General features: G+C 40.2%; 1 protein-coding gene across 2 annotated transcripts in view; it reads right to left on the reverse strand.

Moving 5' to 3' along the window:
* ugp2b (UDP-glucose pyrophosphorylase 2b) overlaps positions 1–16,712 on the reverse strand; it is a 36,967-nt gene that overhangs the window by 4,677 nt on the left and 15,578 nt on the right. For both annotated transcript variants that reach the window (XM_044213620.1, XM_044213619.1), the window contains exons 4-9: positions 12,986–13,171; positions 9,174–9,307; positions 6,446–6,743; positions 5,721–5,918; positions 1,926–2,168; positions 712–816 (exon numbers count right to left, since the gene is read on the reverse strand). In XM_044213620.1, the coding sequence (XP_044069555.1) occupies positions 712–816; positions 1,926–2,168; positions 5,721–5,918; positions 6,446–6,743; positions 9,174–9,307; positions 12,986–13,171 (1,164 nt within the window). The remainder of the gene's footprint in view (positions 1–711; positions 817–1,925; positions 2,169–5,720; positions 5,919–6,445; positions 6,744–9,173; positions 9,308–12,985; positions 13,172–16,712) is intronic.

Below are 16,712 nucleotides of genomic sequence, written 5' to 3' on the forward strand. Positions count from 1 at the left end.
GAGTTTTGTTGTTCCACTAGTCTGTAGACATTGACATGTTAATGCACTTCATTTTCTAGCCTTAAGGTGTTCTTCAGTTTAATGGTTCTATCATATAATGTTTTTCTCTACTCCCCCTAACGTTTACTCTGAGAACATTTTAACTGACTTATGTTTTACTTTTATGTCAGTACATTTTTACACAAGTAATTTTACTTTTACTTGAGTAGAATTTCTTTAAAGTAACTTTAGTTGATTTCTCCATCCCTGGTTAAGATGTACATGACCTGAGAGTTGAAACCAGATTATAGTCTCTCAGGATTACACTTGCTACAGAGAAAGGTCAGTAAAAATTAAAGATTGATCTCTGCAACTCGGCACCTCGAGCTGCTCCAAGTGTCTCTTCGCATTTCATCTCTGCCACATGAATAAATATTGAAATTAAAAAAGTCAGACATCGTGGTCTTCTTTAATACCCACAGTGTATCTCTAGCATCTTGCACCCTCAGTGTGGGCACCAGAATAAATAATGCAATGGTTTTTCTGGGTTATCGCGCTCAACTGAAGAGACTTCTGCACATTTAGAGCAAATACTAATTACATTTTATGGGTAGTTGCCATTTATGCCCTTGAAACCTTTTAAAACACGATTTTCTTTCACACGAAAGCTTACAGTGATGTTTGGTTTTCATCTTATTTGTAGTAAAACTTAATTTGAGTGAAGATGTTTACCTTGAGTGAAACGTTCTTCCCAAAGGTGACGTCTCCAGACACCGTCAGGTGGTCGAGCTCCAGCATGTCGGGGATGCTCTCGAAGCGGGTAGCGTACTCCTGAACCTGAACGCAGACGGACATAAGAAGAAATTCGTAAAAAAACCTACTGTATGTGTGTGAGTCTTAGAATCTATTCAAATCATTTCAGCCCCATGGATCCTTTGGCAAAACATTTAAACCTACTGAATCATATTTTAAATTCTAGTCAAGATCTCAATTATTCCAATGATACCAAAAAACATCATATTGACATCTAGAAAATTTAATTTTGAGGCCCCAGAAGTTTAATCTTTTAGTATCATGTAAACATTTACGACAACATATACAATCAGAACTGGAATCCTCTAAACATTATTTTCTTAATTGTGTGCCACCAGATTGGACTGGATGGGAAATCAGTTGTATTTAGAGGGAAATGTTGTAATGTCGAGACTTTATTTCAAAAGCAAATGATGGAAAGAGTGAGGCCGAGATCTTTATCCTCTTCAGTAAAGCCAAAGAAAAAAAAAAAACTAAAGCTGCAGATCGAATTGGGGCCCGAAAGTGACATATGAAATAATACATGAATGAATACAGTAAATAAATGAGAATGATGAATTTTTCCAAAGAGGAATAAATAAAGAAATCATTTAATATTTTTCTGGATCTATGATTTGTTTATCTATTTACTTCTGTATTAAACAATTTTTTATTTCAACAATTATCTTATGTATTTATTTCCTGTTATCACTTTTGGGTCAGTTAAAGCATAAAACAGTACTTTTTTAAAAAATTACTTTTTCAAATTTTTTTTAAACAACACTCTTTCAAGGCACTGTGTTCAAAAAGGCACATTGCTTTCAATTTTTTGTACACAGTTTCTGGATGCTTTGAGCAAATAAAATGCTATTCACCTCCATTAGATAAAACATGGCTAGACAGGAGAAGGGGAAAGTGGTACATTTCTTTTACACTTTATTTTTTGTGATTTGGGTGAACTAAACTTTTAATGTATGCTGTTTAGTTTTACTATTGAGCCAATGACAGTTTTGAAAAAGGTCCACATAGCACCTTAAATCATCACAGCACCTCCCATACAGTCCAAAATAAGGACAGCAGACTATGAATACAGTAACTAAACTGGTTTTCTGTGTCTTTTTGTTGCATGGTTTTTCCACTTTTATTATAATCACCTTGGTGAAGGAGCTGCCCAGTTTGACGTGCGGCGTTGTTGGGAACTCTCTCTTGGGGCTCATGGTGAGAGAGCCGGCCTCCAGGCTGTACAGGTTGGACATGACCAGCAGCAGGTCCGACGTGGTCTTGACTGGCAGGAAGCGGCTGCGAGGTACGTTGATGCCCAGGGCGTTGTCGAAGCATTTGATGGCGGCGCCGACCGCCGTCTCCAGCTGGACGACGTTCAGCCCGCCGTCAAGCGTCTGATAACCCAAAGGAGGAGAGGAGACATGTTGGTTGTTGTGGAATAGTTACTTGATTCTTTAAAATGTTTTTGCCTGCTCGTTTCCAGCAACACGAAGAACAAGAAGTGTTTAATTAGTGCTCTCATTCATATCGTCAAGAAGAAGTTACTGCATTAATGAACCACAAGGAACCACACCAAAACAAACACAAACCATACTTCTACAGAAAGCCAACTGATTTCCAAATTAAACATTTAAATCATTTTACATTTAAAAAAAAAGCTGAATCATGTTACACAGCTCATGTTCTTCTTCTTTAGTTATCACTTTACTGAACAGTCATGCCAATAAAACTAATTTGAATTGGAAGTTGTTGTGCAGCAGAAGCACAGACGCTTTATCTAAAACATCTGTGATTCACTGTGAACAAAAAGAACTGTCATCTCATTTGGTTAAAACCTTGTTTCTCCAAAAATATCGAACATCCAGGTTCTGGTAGTTTTCAGTTACAGCAGCAGGGAGTTTCAGCGCTGCTGCATGGCTGTACAGATGGCAATGTCTGTCTGTCGGGCCACCACTACCATTGGATGGATTATCATGACATTTTGTAGATTCGTGGTCCCCAGAAGATGAATCCTAATAACTCTGGTGATCCCTTAACTTTTCCTCCAACGCCATCATCAGGTCAAAATTTTGTATTTGTCCAATATTAACTAACAACATTCCCGTCAGCCTCAACTGTTCTTTGTGTTCAGCACTAATTAGCAAATGTTAACATGCTAACACGCCAAACTAAGATGGTGAACATGGTAAACATTATACCTGCTAAACATCAGCATATTAGCATTGTCATTGTGAACATGTTAGCATTTAGCATAAAGCACCTCTGTAGAGCCTCACAGAGCTGCTGGCATGGCTGTAGATACTTTAAGAGGTGATAATGTTTCCTGAAACCACAGAAGTGAATATGACAAAGTGTCTTAGTAAGTAAGTAATTAGACTGAAAGGTTTCACAGGACAACAGTGATATAACTGTATAAATGTAATAATATAATGATCTGGGTCTCAGGTATAACTATCAGAAGGAGTTATGTAACATTCACCACTTCATGGTGGCTTTTATCTTAAGTGCCTCTCAGTACCACGAGTGCACACTGTATTAACATATATGGGGCTACAGTACTGTATGACATAAAAGGGGCCCTGCAGTTTTAGTGCTGCACTCTTACCTAGATGGGACCACACACTTATGTAAAGCCACACAGCTCTGCACACTTATCACCAGTTACATAACACTCGCTATGTCACGGTGTGCGATTCTGTAGCCAAGGGCTGGAAAATGACATCTACAGGCCAAGAAAGCAACAACCAGGAATGAGGCTGGGGTTCAGCAGTGAATTTGCTGGTTGCAGATTTGCATACCCTGAGGCAGTGCTTTTCCACCAATAACATCAAGTCACATCATGTCAAATTTGTTTGCCGCACTGTTTTTAACAGGGCCGCACTGTCACCAAGAGCTTCGGAGGGCAATAAAGGATAAACATGTGCAGGGAAGACGTGGAGCCTTAAAATTATGCTTACATTTCCTTCATGTTAATTCAAACAATTTTTGCTTCCCCATTTTTCTTTTCATTTCTTTAAACACGCCTCTGCCTCATTAAAAAGACTTTAAAGAAATTAACTACATGCAAATGAGCATGAGAGCTGGACAAACAAGCTCAGTAAGCAAAGTAGAACGAGAGGCAGCTTTAAATGTTAAGTCGGCGCCGTGACCTTTGAAGTAAAATATTTGTGAGGGAAATGAAACTTTAATATTCGGCTTTGTCTCTCTTATGCCATCCCACACACAAACATACACTCTCCCTCTAAACACAAACGCAGCTTAAACTGGAGTCCAAGTAGGGCAGATGAGCCACCAGAGAGGTGACCGGAAAACTGGATTGGTTTGAAGCTCCTTTTCTCTCCTTTGTATGCAAAAATCTCACAACAAACGGCTCAGAAAATCGAGCCGTGCAGGGCGGCAGAAACACAGAGAGGCTTTAAAATATGGGTTTCCTCGGAAAGCTTGGATTCGTTTGAGCGAGATATGATTTATTCAAAAGTGGTGGTCTTAGTAGAGGAGAGTGGTGCAGATATCTCTCTGCTCTACTATTCACAGCTATGTTTCCTACCGCCACGGGACGGACGTGGTAAAACAGAACAGATGATAATATTCTGGGAGATTGGCTAGTTATTGAAAGTGAATTGTTTCATCTGAGCATCTATTGCACAATCAGATATCGTGACGTGGTCCTTCTTTGAATTGGCCCCCTCAAGGCTTCAGGCTCATACATGGATGATCCAACAGCGGACATTTATGAGTCATTTCACTCTGATGGGGTCCATCATTTATTAAAAAGGAATGAAGAGGAAGAAACATAAAGAGTAGAGCAGCACAACTCAGAAGACTGATAGTATTCCTCTGACTGAGTTGACTGAGGAGAAGAGCTTGTGTTGTCATACAGAATAGAAATGTAGATGACATGAGGTACTAGAGACAGACAAAATTGAAACAACTGCGACCACCCAACACCCCGAGTTTGCTCTAAATTTTGGAACTACAATTCCTACAATATGGGGGCTTTGGGGGATGTAAACAATGTTGCCATGGAGCTTTTTTAGCCTATATTTGTTTACATTTGCGCACATTGGCACCATTAAAAGTATGCAGAATTCACTATTAGCAATGTATCCATGGACGTACAGACAACTATCACTGCATTACTTTGATGCTGAAGAAAACTTAAAAACGTGACGATTCTCAGGCAAGTTCTGGAGCATCTTTTTTCTATGATTTCTAAGCAAATTTAGGAACGTTTATTCATAATGGACATTGGACATAATGACATCCTCGGGAAGTAAAAGTCCCACTGAATTTAAAAATACGCGTATCATATCTGCGTGTTCAGATTTGACTGAGTTATGTGTCAAAGTAAGGAGTACAAATTTTCACACAAATTGCGACAATCGGGCTTAAGTACCTTAATTGCGTCCATGAGCTGCAGCCACTGCTGCTGCAACTGCTGACCGTGTTGGTGAGCGGGCCACATCACAGCGCCAAACTACAATGACTAACTTCCCGTTGTTTTTAGAGAGCAGCGTCTATGCCTCATGTCTCTCCCACAACCCCTGGGGAGATGTGCCTCACAGTTTGAAAACCTCTCTTTGTAGCTGACATAACAGGGTTAAGACTCATGTTACTTGTCCTCATGAGACACTGTTGGAAAGCTGTGTTAATCAGGCTTAGTCACCAAAATCTTTGTAACGTAGCAGTGAGTAACGTAATGATGGCCATATGTGATAGATGCTAGTCCTCAGAAGTAACTTTAAGCCATAGTTTTTCTTTATGTTCTGAAATTTAACCCATTTGGTATGGCTTTTTTGACAATATTTCTAAGGTATTTACCTCAAATCTAGGACCAAATCCTTTACTAATCATCCTTGGCTCATCTGAATCAACGGTAAACCTTGCTACACTTCAGATACTCTGTCTTTCTAATGACTGTATTTTTCGGTCCCTGCTTCACTCACCTTGGGATTGACTATAATCTCCAAATCCATTGCCTTCTGTTCCTGCAGCCTCTTGATAGCAGCCAGAGACAGCCACAGGTTGTTGGTGTTGAAGATCTTGAACTTTGAAACTGATTTGAATTCGTCCACATGGGCCTTGGGGACCTGGGCAATCTCCAGCAGGCGCAGTTTTCCTTCATACTGGATCAGCGTGCCACCCTGAAAATCATAGTCATCTATTTTACAACACATTCGATGTGTGAATGATTGACTTCAAAACTCAACACAAACACTGCTCCTTTCCCTGAGAAATATTTTTTTTATAATGCCACTACATTAAGAATGTTTTCCAAAAGGTTTTATTTACATTATTAAAGGTACTGTAATAAAACCAAAACTATCTGTGTACTAATATCAGAAAGTGAGAAAATATGCCAAAAATATGAAAACAACAACCAACAACAGTGATCATTTTCTCCCGCAGCAATGTTACAATGAGATTAATCTCCATTTATTCCATACAAAAAGACTGCTTCTGTTAAATTGTGAATGTCTTTGCTTACTGGATGTAATAAATGCACTACTATACTGATTTGTTTTGGTTGCATTAGTACAAAGATGTCTTATGTCTACAAAGAAACAATGCAAAATAATGACACATATAAACTGACACATGAAACAAGGACAGAACATCACATCCATTTACTGTACAGTGTATATAAACCCAGTCCTCCTCCTCCACATACCTTGACGTCGGCGCGCGTCTTATCCGTCACTTCCATGATGAACTCGCAGCGCTTGCCGTTGGGCTGGCTGACCAGGTGGTGCAGGATGTGGAGGTCGACGGTGGCTCCCAGGTTGTCGATGTTGGACACAAAGATGTACTCCTTGCCCTGCGCAATCAGCTGGTCCAACAGGCCCGAGTTGTAGAAGCTGGCGTAAATGTCGCCGTGCCCCGGAGGGTACCAGCCTTCTGCGCTTTGCCCATTCATGCTCAAGTTTGTGGCCACAGGGAGGAGGGACTCTTTGTTGATGCGAGGATACCTGGACAGGGGGGGGGAAAGTCCACAGTAAAATCAGCCATCATGTTTTTGTTTGTCTTAGGCTGCTTAAGCTGCTGAAATGCTTCACTTCAATGTTCAACAGTTAGTCGCTAATATCTGTCGTTTGGTGCTGAACAGGAAGTGTGCAGTGGGTTTTTCAGAGATTTTTTGACAAATAATGGCAATGAGAGCGTTGAGTCTGAACCAAAGCAGTAAAGTTGAGGGCTGTAAAACCAAAATAATGAGCTGTGAGTTTTCCACTGCAAGTGACACCTTTCACATTTAATGTAATTATTTGATCTGTTGTTAATATAAAAATATTGGCTACAGCAGCTTTAAACCAACATTAAACCAGTTTCGTTTGGCGCAAAATAATTGTGGGATCAAATATAATTTGATCCAAGTTTAAAGTGCAGCCAAGGGCCCCGGGTTGGATTCAAACCTGAGTCACTGTCTTCAAAAACAAAAATGACACTTGGATGTTATATTTTACTATCGCAACTTTACACTTGGATTAAATTGATTCGCCCCGGTAGCTCACCTGGTAGAGCTCTATGAACGGTTTTCTCCCCTTCTGTTAGTACGTACAAGGTCTGTATCTCTTATATGTGACGTAGTATAAGTACGTAGTTCTACAACCAAAAACAGATTAATTAACACTTAATTCAGTCACCCACTGCAGAGCTGTGCGTCTCAGACTGCACATGTTAAGTAGATAAACAGCACAAAGAGAAAACAGACAAAGTGAAATCTTCTTTGCTCCACATCTGAGGTAAAGCCACGGAAACTTTGCAACAAAGTGGCATGCCAGGTGCCACGTAAATTCCTTCTTTTCATATCACTGCAGGACTTCAAACCACGCCGTCAGGAGTTAAACTTTTTAAGTTTTTCCAAGAAGGCAGATGAGGGAGGCAACAAGCCAAAGAGTCCAAGCCATCATCACTGTGTGCATTAAACTGATCAAAGGGTTTCTAAGAAGGATCTGCGTCAGGTTGAGTTAACAAACTTCCGTGGGTGAGTGGGAGCTGGATGTGTTTTTGGCAGTTTGAGGATATTTCAGAGAGCAGATGAGCTGGTCAGGTGAAAGGAGCTGCACAGTGGAGGCACGGAAGCCTTTTTAATGGAGGTTTCACTCCAGCCGACTGTTCTGGGAAGATGTTTCAGATGAATGGTTCTGATATGAGCTCATAGACTTCAAAGGTTTCATGTCATCTCAGATCCAAGTCTTAGAACATTTTGTTACGTCCACAAAAGTATTTTTCCTTTCTTGGATGCAATATTTCTGCATCAGAAGGAACACTTATTCTTTCCAGGGTACACAGGAAAATGATCACACGTCTTATCAAAGAAACACTTGAATTCTTTTACATCAGTATCAGAAACAAAAAGAAACAATCTTTTTCATCCATTTCTAGCTATTTCATTTTATTTACTTTTTATTAGTTAATACAAGGAAACAGCTAGTTTTATTAGATATATTTAGCTGGATTTTTTGGGATCTTTGCAGGAATTGGGTTGAAAAAACGTTTTAAAAAGAATTTAAAAAAACAGTGTTAGACCTTTGAATGGGGCTGTTAAGTTTATTTATTCTGCTCATCACTTTGGCAGGTAACCAGGGAGTTTTGTTTGGCTAAAAAAATAATGTAAGTGACGAGACAATTTGGGGATTTGTCTGGTGGATAAAGAAAATTGCTTCCCCTCATCAGCTGGAACACCAGATAGTGCGATGAGCAGTGAATTTAATTTGCCTTTTATGAATTACTCTCGCTACCTCGACCACAGACTTCTCTTTGTTCTCCTATTGATTGACATTTCAACCACTTTGTCTGTGCTGACATTAAATCCTAGCGCTGCATTACCTCCCCCGCCAACGCTGCTGCTGTCCAAAACTGCTTTGTACTGCACACAGAACATACAAGTGCTCTAAATAATTCAAGGGAAATAGTAAAAAGCAAGTTCCACTTGACGAATTGGAGACACCAAGGCATTAAATATTAATGGCTTCCTCCATACATTACATGACATTTCCTGTCCGGATGCTGCGGTTCAGTACAGAATCAGAAGCATCACCCAGCAGGGGGACTGTTCACTGGCTATTCAGATACTGAATATAGCCAGTTCATTATTATAGGAAGCTGAGTTCAGTCAGTATGTTTGGGTTCAATACTGCTAACTGGTAGTGTAAGTGTGTGATAGATCAGCCAATACTGACACTGATTTTTGTGTACTCTAGCACACACGTTTTCTTGGCTCTTGGATTTTATTTCCAAGTCTTCTTCCCAGTTTAATGTCTGGTATGACACAAAAATAACCTCAGCATCCGCGTCGTATTGGCTGATGTAACTGTGTATCAGCACAGTGCTTGTCAGGAGTGTTTCCACTGTTACTTAACACGGCTTGTAATTGACGTTTTATTAGCACGTTCTCTCACCTGCTCTGGTTAAAGGTGTGTATCTTGACACGGTGGTGTGTGTACTTCTGCAGGATCTTCTTCGTGTCTTCATCAGTGTTGAAGGAGTTCATGAGGACCAGGGGCACGTCTGTGTTGTAAGTCTTGTTCAGGTGCTGTGAGACAAACAAACACAAACTATATAAATGTCAGCAACCTTTAGCATCATTTATCCAGGGAAGACTGTAGCAGCAGCATCTTGCACAGTCTTCTCTTGTTGGCCAGTGAGCAGTGCTAAGGCAGCAGTAGGTATTGAGTTTTTGATCTGAATGAACATTTGTGCATATGTTTAGGGAATGTCTTTTAGTTCGGCTGTTTTGGTGGACGGTCCATAAATATATTTGTGATTTTTCAAGTTATAATTCTGATTTCAGTCCTACACTATATGTCTAAGTTGACCCACTAATTAAAGTGGACTGTAGAGCTAATAATGGTGGGCAGGCAGGCTTTGTTAAGAGGCTGGAAGACTCCAAGTGAACCATCTTTTCATGAATGGATTATTCAGCTTGGCATTGTTGCCTCGTTTGCAAAAATGTAATTCAGAGTTAGGGCTGAACAGATGGGGTGGTCTTTCCACGTACATTAATGCTATGCAACATAGGACAAGTAGGACTTTGTATATATTACATTGAAGATAAATTAAATTGAATTACTATATAACATTAGAAGACAGGAGTCTGTGGAAAGCAGGACAGTAAATACTTGTGTATGCAGATATGTTTGTATCTATATGTACGTGCAGATGTATGCACAGTATATGTGCTAGTGTAAGTATGTCTTTTCTTTTTTTCCCCCGCCCTTTCTTTTCATGTATACATTAGAGATTATTTTTGTATTTGTTTATATCGCAGAATTGTTGTGTTTGAGAGTCTTTAAATACAAATTCAAGTGACAGTTATAGCAGTTGGACTTGTTTTGTAAAAGGAGTGACATTGGCTGACACTACAACCAAATACATTTGAATTCCTGGATCAATGTAACACTTAATGACTACTAAGGAGAACAACAGCCCAAGAGAGTGTCCTGACAACATTTCTGTATCTTGATTGTGTGATTAGAATGAATACAGAGGTGGGTTTACCAAGATAAGAGAAAATTAAAGTGAATAGAGGAGGAAGATGAGAAACAGGATATGAATCAGTGGGGAGTAGTTGACGTGAGCAAGTTGTTAAAGAGTTTATAGTTTCAGCCTGTGACAGAAAACTATGGAAGCGTATACGGGACTATATTCAAATGATAATGTAAACATGAAAATGTAATTCCACAATAGCATTATAATTTTTCACATATGTATGTGTACTGCTGTACAGTGCACAATATTGAAATGCAATAAGCACAACAGCGCGCCCATGCTGTGTCACCACGCTCTTATAGGACACACTTGCTTGAACATCTGCTGCTTTGCTCATGTGTGTTGTCCGCTTGTGGCAGAAAAGCGAGAAGGCAGCAGGGCCTCACTGACTACTGGATAACTGTACAAAAACACAACTTTATAACTGTATTCACGGATTTTGGTGAAACTAGTGATACGGGGCACTGAATTTGATGAATTTCCTTTTGATCAGACCACACGAGACAAAAATTTTGTTTGAAAAACGATAGATGCCGCAGCGTTTCTGGGGGCCGAGCCTCACAGATTACTGTACAAAAACACACAACTTTTATAGCTTTATTCACTGATTTTGGTGAAACTGGATGATGAAACTGCTCACAACAAAAGGTCTGTGGATCATCTTGAGTAACCGGGTTATGATTTCTGGAAAGAGACATTGCTGTTGAGTTTTTCAAAAGTATTTTTCATCTCTACGGCTGATATCTCCAAAACTCAGCAACTCACAGCAAAACAGTCGAGATGGATAAATAGCACTACACGTAAGAGGAAAATATGTATTTTTGATTTGGGGGTGAACTGTCCTTTTAAGATATCCTCACCAAAGACTTGCATATAAGACTGAAACAGCCACCTTTGAACTGCACTTTTATACTTGCTTAACTCAACTTGCTTAACAGATGTAGTACAAGACAGTCACTCAGGTGAAAGCAGTAAATCTTCAGCAGCCAGGAGGCGCCATTCCAGTAAGCTTGAGCTTTGTCCAATCTTCCACGTCTGCTCGACAGTAAGTGAAAGTGTACAGGTCTCTGCACTGAAATGGACCAAAATAAATATGCATTGAGGCAGCGTGGTGGCTGAGAGGGGCGTTCTCACACAGGAGACATAGTTATGGGTCGGTATGTGTGTATGGGATCCATTTTCTCTCTTTCTCAATAAGCTGATTCAGTCAGGAGGTAATCTGACCAGACCTGAGCAGAAAATGGAGAGCAGTGTGCTTTGAGGAGAGAAGCGTCCCATGAGGCTGTTATGAAACACACACACAAATACTACGAAGCCACATATTTCCTATATAAACTCAATTACACAACGCTGTACACACCAAAGCTCTGGCATCATCATCTCTGAAAAGCTGATGATAGATTACTTTTTATTGAGGCTGTCTCAAAACTTAAACTCTCCAAAACATCTCCCCAAAAGCTGCTTGAATGTAATGCTTATTATTATTTACTTATGTGTGGAACATGAATTAAGGGATCAGTTGTATGGCTGATGTAGGGAACAAGGTTTTTTTATTGTACATGTCATGTCAGGCACAAATAACCACACACATTTTCACACGCACTCCCCTCCTCCAGCACACAGCCTTCTCTGTTTCCCTGCCAGCCCCGCAGACCTGCCCGCCTGCACACCAACAGATCCTCTTTCTCTACAACTCCCCCCAGATATCACACTGAACTCCTTTCAAAAGACCTTCAGCTCTTTACCAAAAAAAAAAACTAACAAAAAACACGTCTCCCCCAGCACCTCAGATACATAAAGTAATAAAGGCTTGTGCCTGGAGGATGATACGCATGCAGCATCATGGAGAGAAAGGCAGAGGAAAAGACGTGCATGTAATTTTCTGTTTAAAATAGAAAAGGAGAGGTTGGCTGTGTTTTTTCTCCTGAATCCCCTGATAAACACATTTTTTCTGTTATTTTCTAGCTTGGGGTAATAAAGAAAAGCTCCTCTCTTGAAAAGCAGAATGAGACACACACACTTTTCAAACATCACTACATCAGAGCACACAACATTACACGGAGCAGATGTTTGTATTACATCAGACAGTACATCACTTCCTGCTCCCCTGCCCGACACATTCTGACATCACAGCCACATCATGTGTGCTAGTGTGGCAACTGACCACTTTTCCACTGTGTACACTGCTCCTCTGAGTTAGGCAACACCTAACTGTCGATCTTGCTGTCAAATATCGGCGACAGTAACAATGTGATTTGTAAAGGAGGGCTGTCAGCTGACTGTACAGAACTAAGCTGCTAGGCTTTTAACCAGGACCAAGAAGTACGATCACATAACACCTGTCTTAGCCTGTTTACATTGGCTCCCTGTTTGTTTTAGGATTGATTTTAAGATCTTGTTGATTACTTTTAAGGCTCTTCATGGCCTGGCTCCAGACTATATTTTAGACCTTGTAATCCCTTATGAGCCGAAACGTCTTGATTCTGAAAACAGTGTCCAGATGACTACGACTTAAACCTTTTCTACGATGATTGCAAAGTTATGGTTCTTTCGGCAGCAGGTCACATTAGTCTTTGCCTATTTAAGTCTTTTACAGCATTTTACTGACTAAAGTCTCTATTTTAGAGCTATTGAACAATGAACCTTCAAGGTTACAAAAAGAAAATTCTTCTAATCTCCATTCTCCAAGGCTTTAAAGTCAAGTCTTGATAGGTTTCTGTACCTCTATCTGCTGCACAGTGAGGTCCAGGAAGGTGTTCTCGTTGCGGACACTGATCAGGCTCTTGGGGCCCTTACATCCCATGCTGGTGCCCAGGCCTCCGTTCAGCTTCACCACCACCAGCTTGTTAAGGCTGTCAGCCACGTTGTCCGGCAGACCTCGAGCAGCGATCTTATCGTAGGGCTGGATCTGGGAGAGAGGGAGAGAGAGGCAGCCGGAGGGTCAGGGAAACAGCAGGTGTACCTATAAAGTGCTTTTAAAATTAACAACTTTACTGTTCTTGTTATTTTTTACTCCAATTTGTCTTTGGGTACAAAGAGTTTTTATCGCTGGTGTTTCTGCACTTCCAAGAGACCTCCTGTGAATCAACAGTGTTTGCGGTAATATGATGTCTATTTTTCTTGGATTTTACGGCTTATTGCAAACAAACTGGTAAGCTTTTACACAGGAAATGCAGCACAGAGGCTGGAACAGCTTTGAGTATTGGCTGATTAACTACCAGCTGAGCAATGTAATGGGCTGAATGGAATCGTGGAAATGTGAAAATGTCACAAATTGTTAATTTGTTCTGCTGCAAAGTGCTTTTTTGAAACAAGAAAGGAAATGCTACATGCGTAAAATACAAAAGACACATCACACATTTTGTGGCATGTTTTTGTGTGAATGGTGCAGATAATAGTAATTACGATGACTTAATGCACAACACAGCTGGTTTCAAATGTAGTTTTCAGCACTTCTGTTGGCGAGGCAGCAAAAATCATTGGAGTATGGTGTGTGTTTGTGTTAAGCCACATTACTGGGTCGATACTACTCTTACATTAGCGTATTCACACATCATCTATTGACTTCTTTCATTCTCTCCCACAGAGCAAGAAGGAGTGAAAGGAGGATATGAAAGAGTGACTGTCTAAAGCCACATAACTAAACTTAGCATTTTGTGAACCAGGGAGACTGGGTGGTACACCTTCACAGGAATGTCATGTTGAAACTAAAAGCGACACAGCAGCAGGTCCAGTTTTCAACAAAAACCTCAATGCTTTCCCACTGTTGTTCTGTTTCTCCTCAAGTTTCATTCAGCTTGAATTCATTTTGTTTTAAAATCAAGTTAAAAACTGCGAGCAATGTGCAGGAGCATCGAGGGACAGCGAACTCTAACCAGTTACAACAGCTTTTTGTTGTTAGGAAGTGAGTGAGTGTGTCAGTGTTGAAGTCTAGCTATGTGTGAGTTTTCCTGCATTCTTAAAATAAAACAAATGTGTCAGTGATTCTTAGATATGTGTGTGTGTGTGTGTGTGTGTGTGTGTGTGTGTGTGTGGAAATGAAAAGGCCAGGCGTTATCCTGTGTCCTTTCCTGCTTAAAGCACAGAGTCACCAATCGGTGACAGCGGACAAACAGCAGACCTCCTGATGAAAACAGACGGTCTCTCCTCTGGTGCCCCCCCCCCCATCACACCACACGGACAGACAACCTCGACACAGCTGCCACTCACTCTCTGTCCTTCACAGAGACGCAAAGTGATCATCATGGAGGACAAAAGATGTTTCATGGCCAAAAATTGCAAAAATGTGTTAAGTGACTTCCATGGAAGGAACGCAGATAGGTGATAAACATTCACTGTTATCGTACATTAAAGTGTTGACTGGTACAAATCATTGAAAAATATAAAGAGAGAAGGCTGTTGGTCTGTGTGTTGTTACACTGAGCGAAATATTTTTCAGCTGGGATCCCCATCCTACCCCTGCACCCCCGGAGTTAAACGACTTCCACTCACAGATACTCATTTCCCTTTCTGGGCAATACAGATGGGGACTGCTTTTTCTTTCCTCCTGTGTGTGTGTGTGTGTGTGTGTGTGTGTGTGTGTGTGTGTTCCCAGCTACTCCAGCCAAGTTAACACAACCCTCAGTGGCCTGCAGGGAACACTTCCTTTACCAGACTGCTGGACAAAACGACTTCTGAATAATTTTAAATTCTTAAGCCATCGGTTCTTGTGCAAACTGCTGTAATACTGTACAAACTTTTCACTTTGACTGACAAGCTGCTGTCAGCTGTAGGAGTGAGAACCTGGAAGAAACCCACTGGACATTTTATCTACAGCAAACACAACCCAGCGATGGATTATAGTTTTGGATTGACACAGATACATGCCAGAGGGATTCAAAATGTTATACAACTAAAATATGGTTTGCACAACATGTTAATCAGCATCAGTGGAGGAGGGAAGATATCTGCGTGACTGGAGTCAAACTACATGGTGTGCAGTGGGAGAACAGACTTGATGTAACTAAGAGAACTGCACACCATGCTTAATTTGTTGTTGACTTAGCTACAGGGGTTAGAAAGTTAGTACACTGCTTCCTGGATGTGATACGTTACACAAAGAGCCTGGCTCTAACAGAGACACAAAATACACAAGAAAACATGCAACTGTTAAACAAATACCTACAGTTAATTCAACAACCCTCACACAATAGAATACAAGCGATCTGTACTGATGGTTTCCTCCCTTTTAATTACAAACAGGGCACCACAAGTTTCTGAGCTTGGGTCATTATTATTTACAGTCTACATAAACGATATTAGTACTCCAACACAGACTTATAATATCCATTTTATCCAGATGATACAATCTTATCTAAATTACAGTTTGCCTTTAACATTCTTCAGACATCTCAGCAAAAACCTCAGACTTGTACTGAAGGCTGATGAGACAAAATGTGTTTTATTCTTGAAAACCCAGATTTCTCTTCCTGCAATCATTACACATATTGGTACTGAAATTGAAGTTGTTCAATCTTGTAAATATCTGGGAATCTGGTTAGATAGAAGTCTCACTTTTAAACCTCATGTGGAACAACTGGCACAGAATCTGAAAATAAAAATGGGTTTCATATATCAGTAGAAAGCTTTTTTCTCTCATTGAGGACAGGAAAACCATTGTGCAATCGAACAATCATGTCTGTACTTGAATATGGAGATATCCTGCACTCATGTTAAAAAAAACTTAATGTGCTTTGAGATTAATATCATTCAGTACTAGTCACTGTGTACTATATGGAAAAAGTAGTCCAGTCTTGTCACTAGCAACAAGAAGAGAACTACATTCCATCATTTTTATTTATAATAATGGTTCCCTGCACAGGCTGCCTCAGTATATCATATCTCCTCTCAAATTTAAAACTGTCATTCATTAAACCAGATCCCAGGACTGGCTAACTCTTGATACCCCAAAAGTAAATACTGAACTTTTTTTTTTTACCTTTTTAGAGATAGCTGCAGTTTTTAGGTCTATTTTGCAAAAGCGATCTGATTAAATAAAGGTTATGCATATGAGATTGAATGATTAACGTCCAAGACAGCTTGGAATCTGCCACGCTGTGGTGGTGGTTACATTACTGTATATATGGTGTGAGACACTTTAACTGACTTATGGATAAGTATCTGATGAGAATGATTTCACAAACAATGAAATGTATAACTGAGGATTTTTGCTTTGATGTCTAAATATCTACTGTAACGAGCACAAATCCACATTTATGGAAAATGCTCATCTTCATTTTTAAAAAGTTCAGAGAAGAGGATACAAACATCCTCATTAAGGGCCAGTCCCATTTAGATTACACTGTGCTGAATAGCTGACACAGAGAGGTTGGTGCATTTTTCCACATTTGTATTTTTCCATTCTCTCCCTCATGTGGACTAATGCTGCGGTCCAGACAATGTCAGAGGTC

Source organism: Siniperca chuatsi, linkage group LG11, assembly GCF_020085105.1.
Source record: "Siniperca chuatsi isolate FFG_IHB_CAS linkage group LG11, ASM2008510v1, whole genome shotgun sequence".
NCBI classification, from domain to species: domain Eukaryota; kingdom Metazoa; phylum Chordata; class Actinopteri; order Centrarchiformes; family Sinipercidae; genus Siniperca; species Siniperca chuatsi.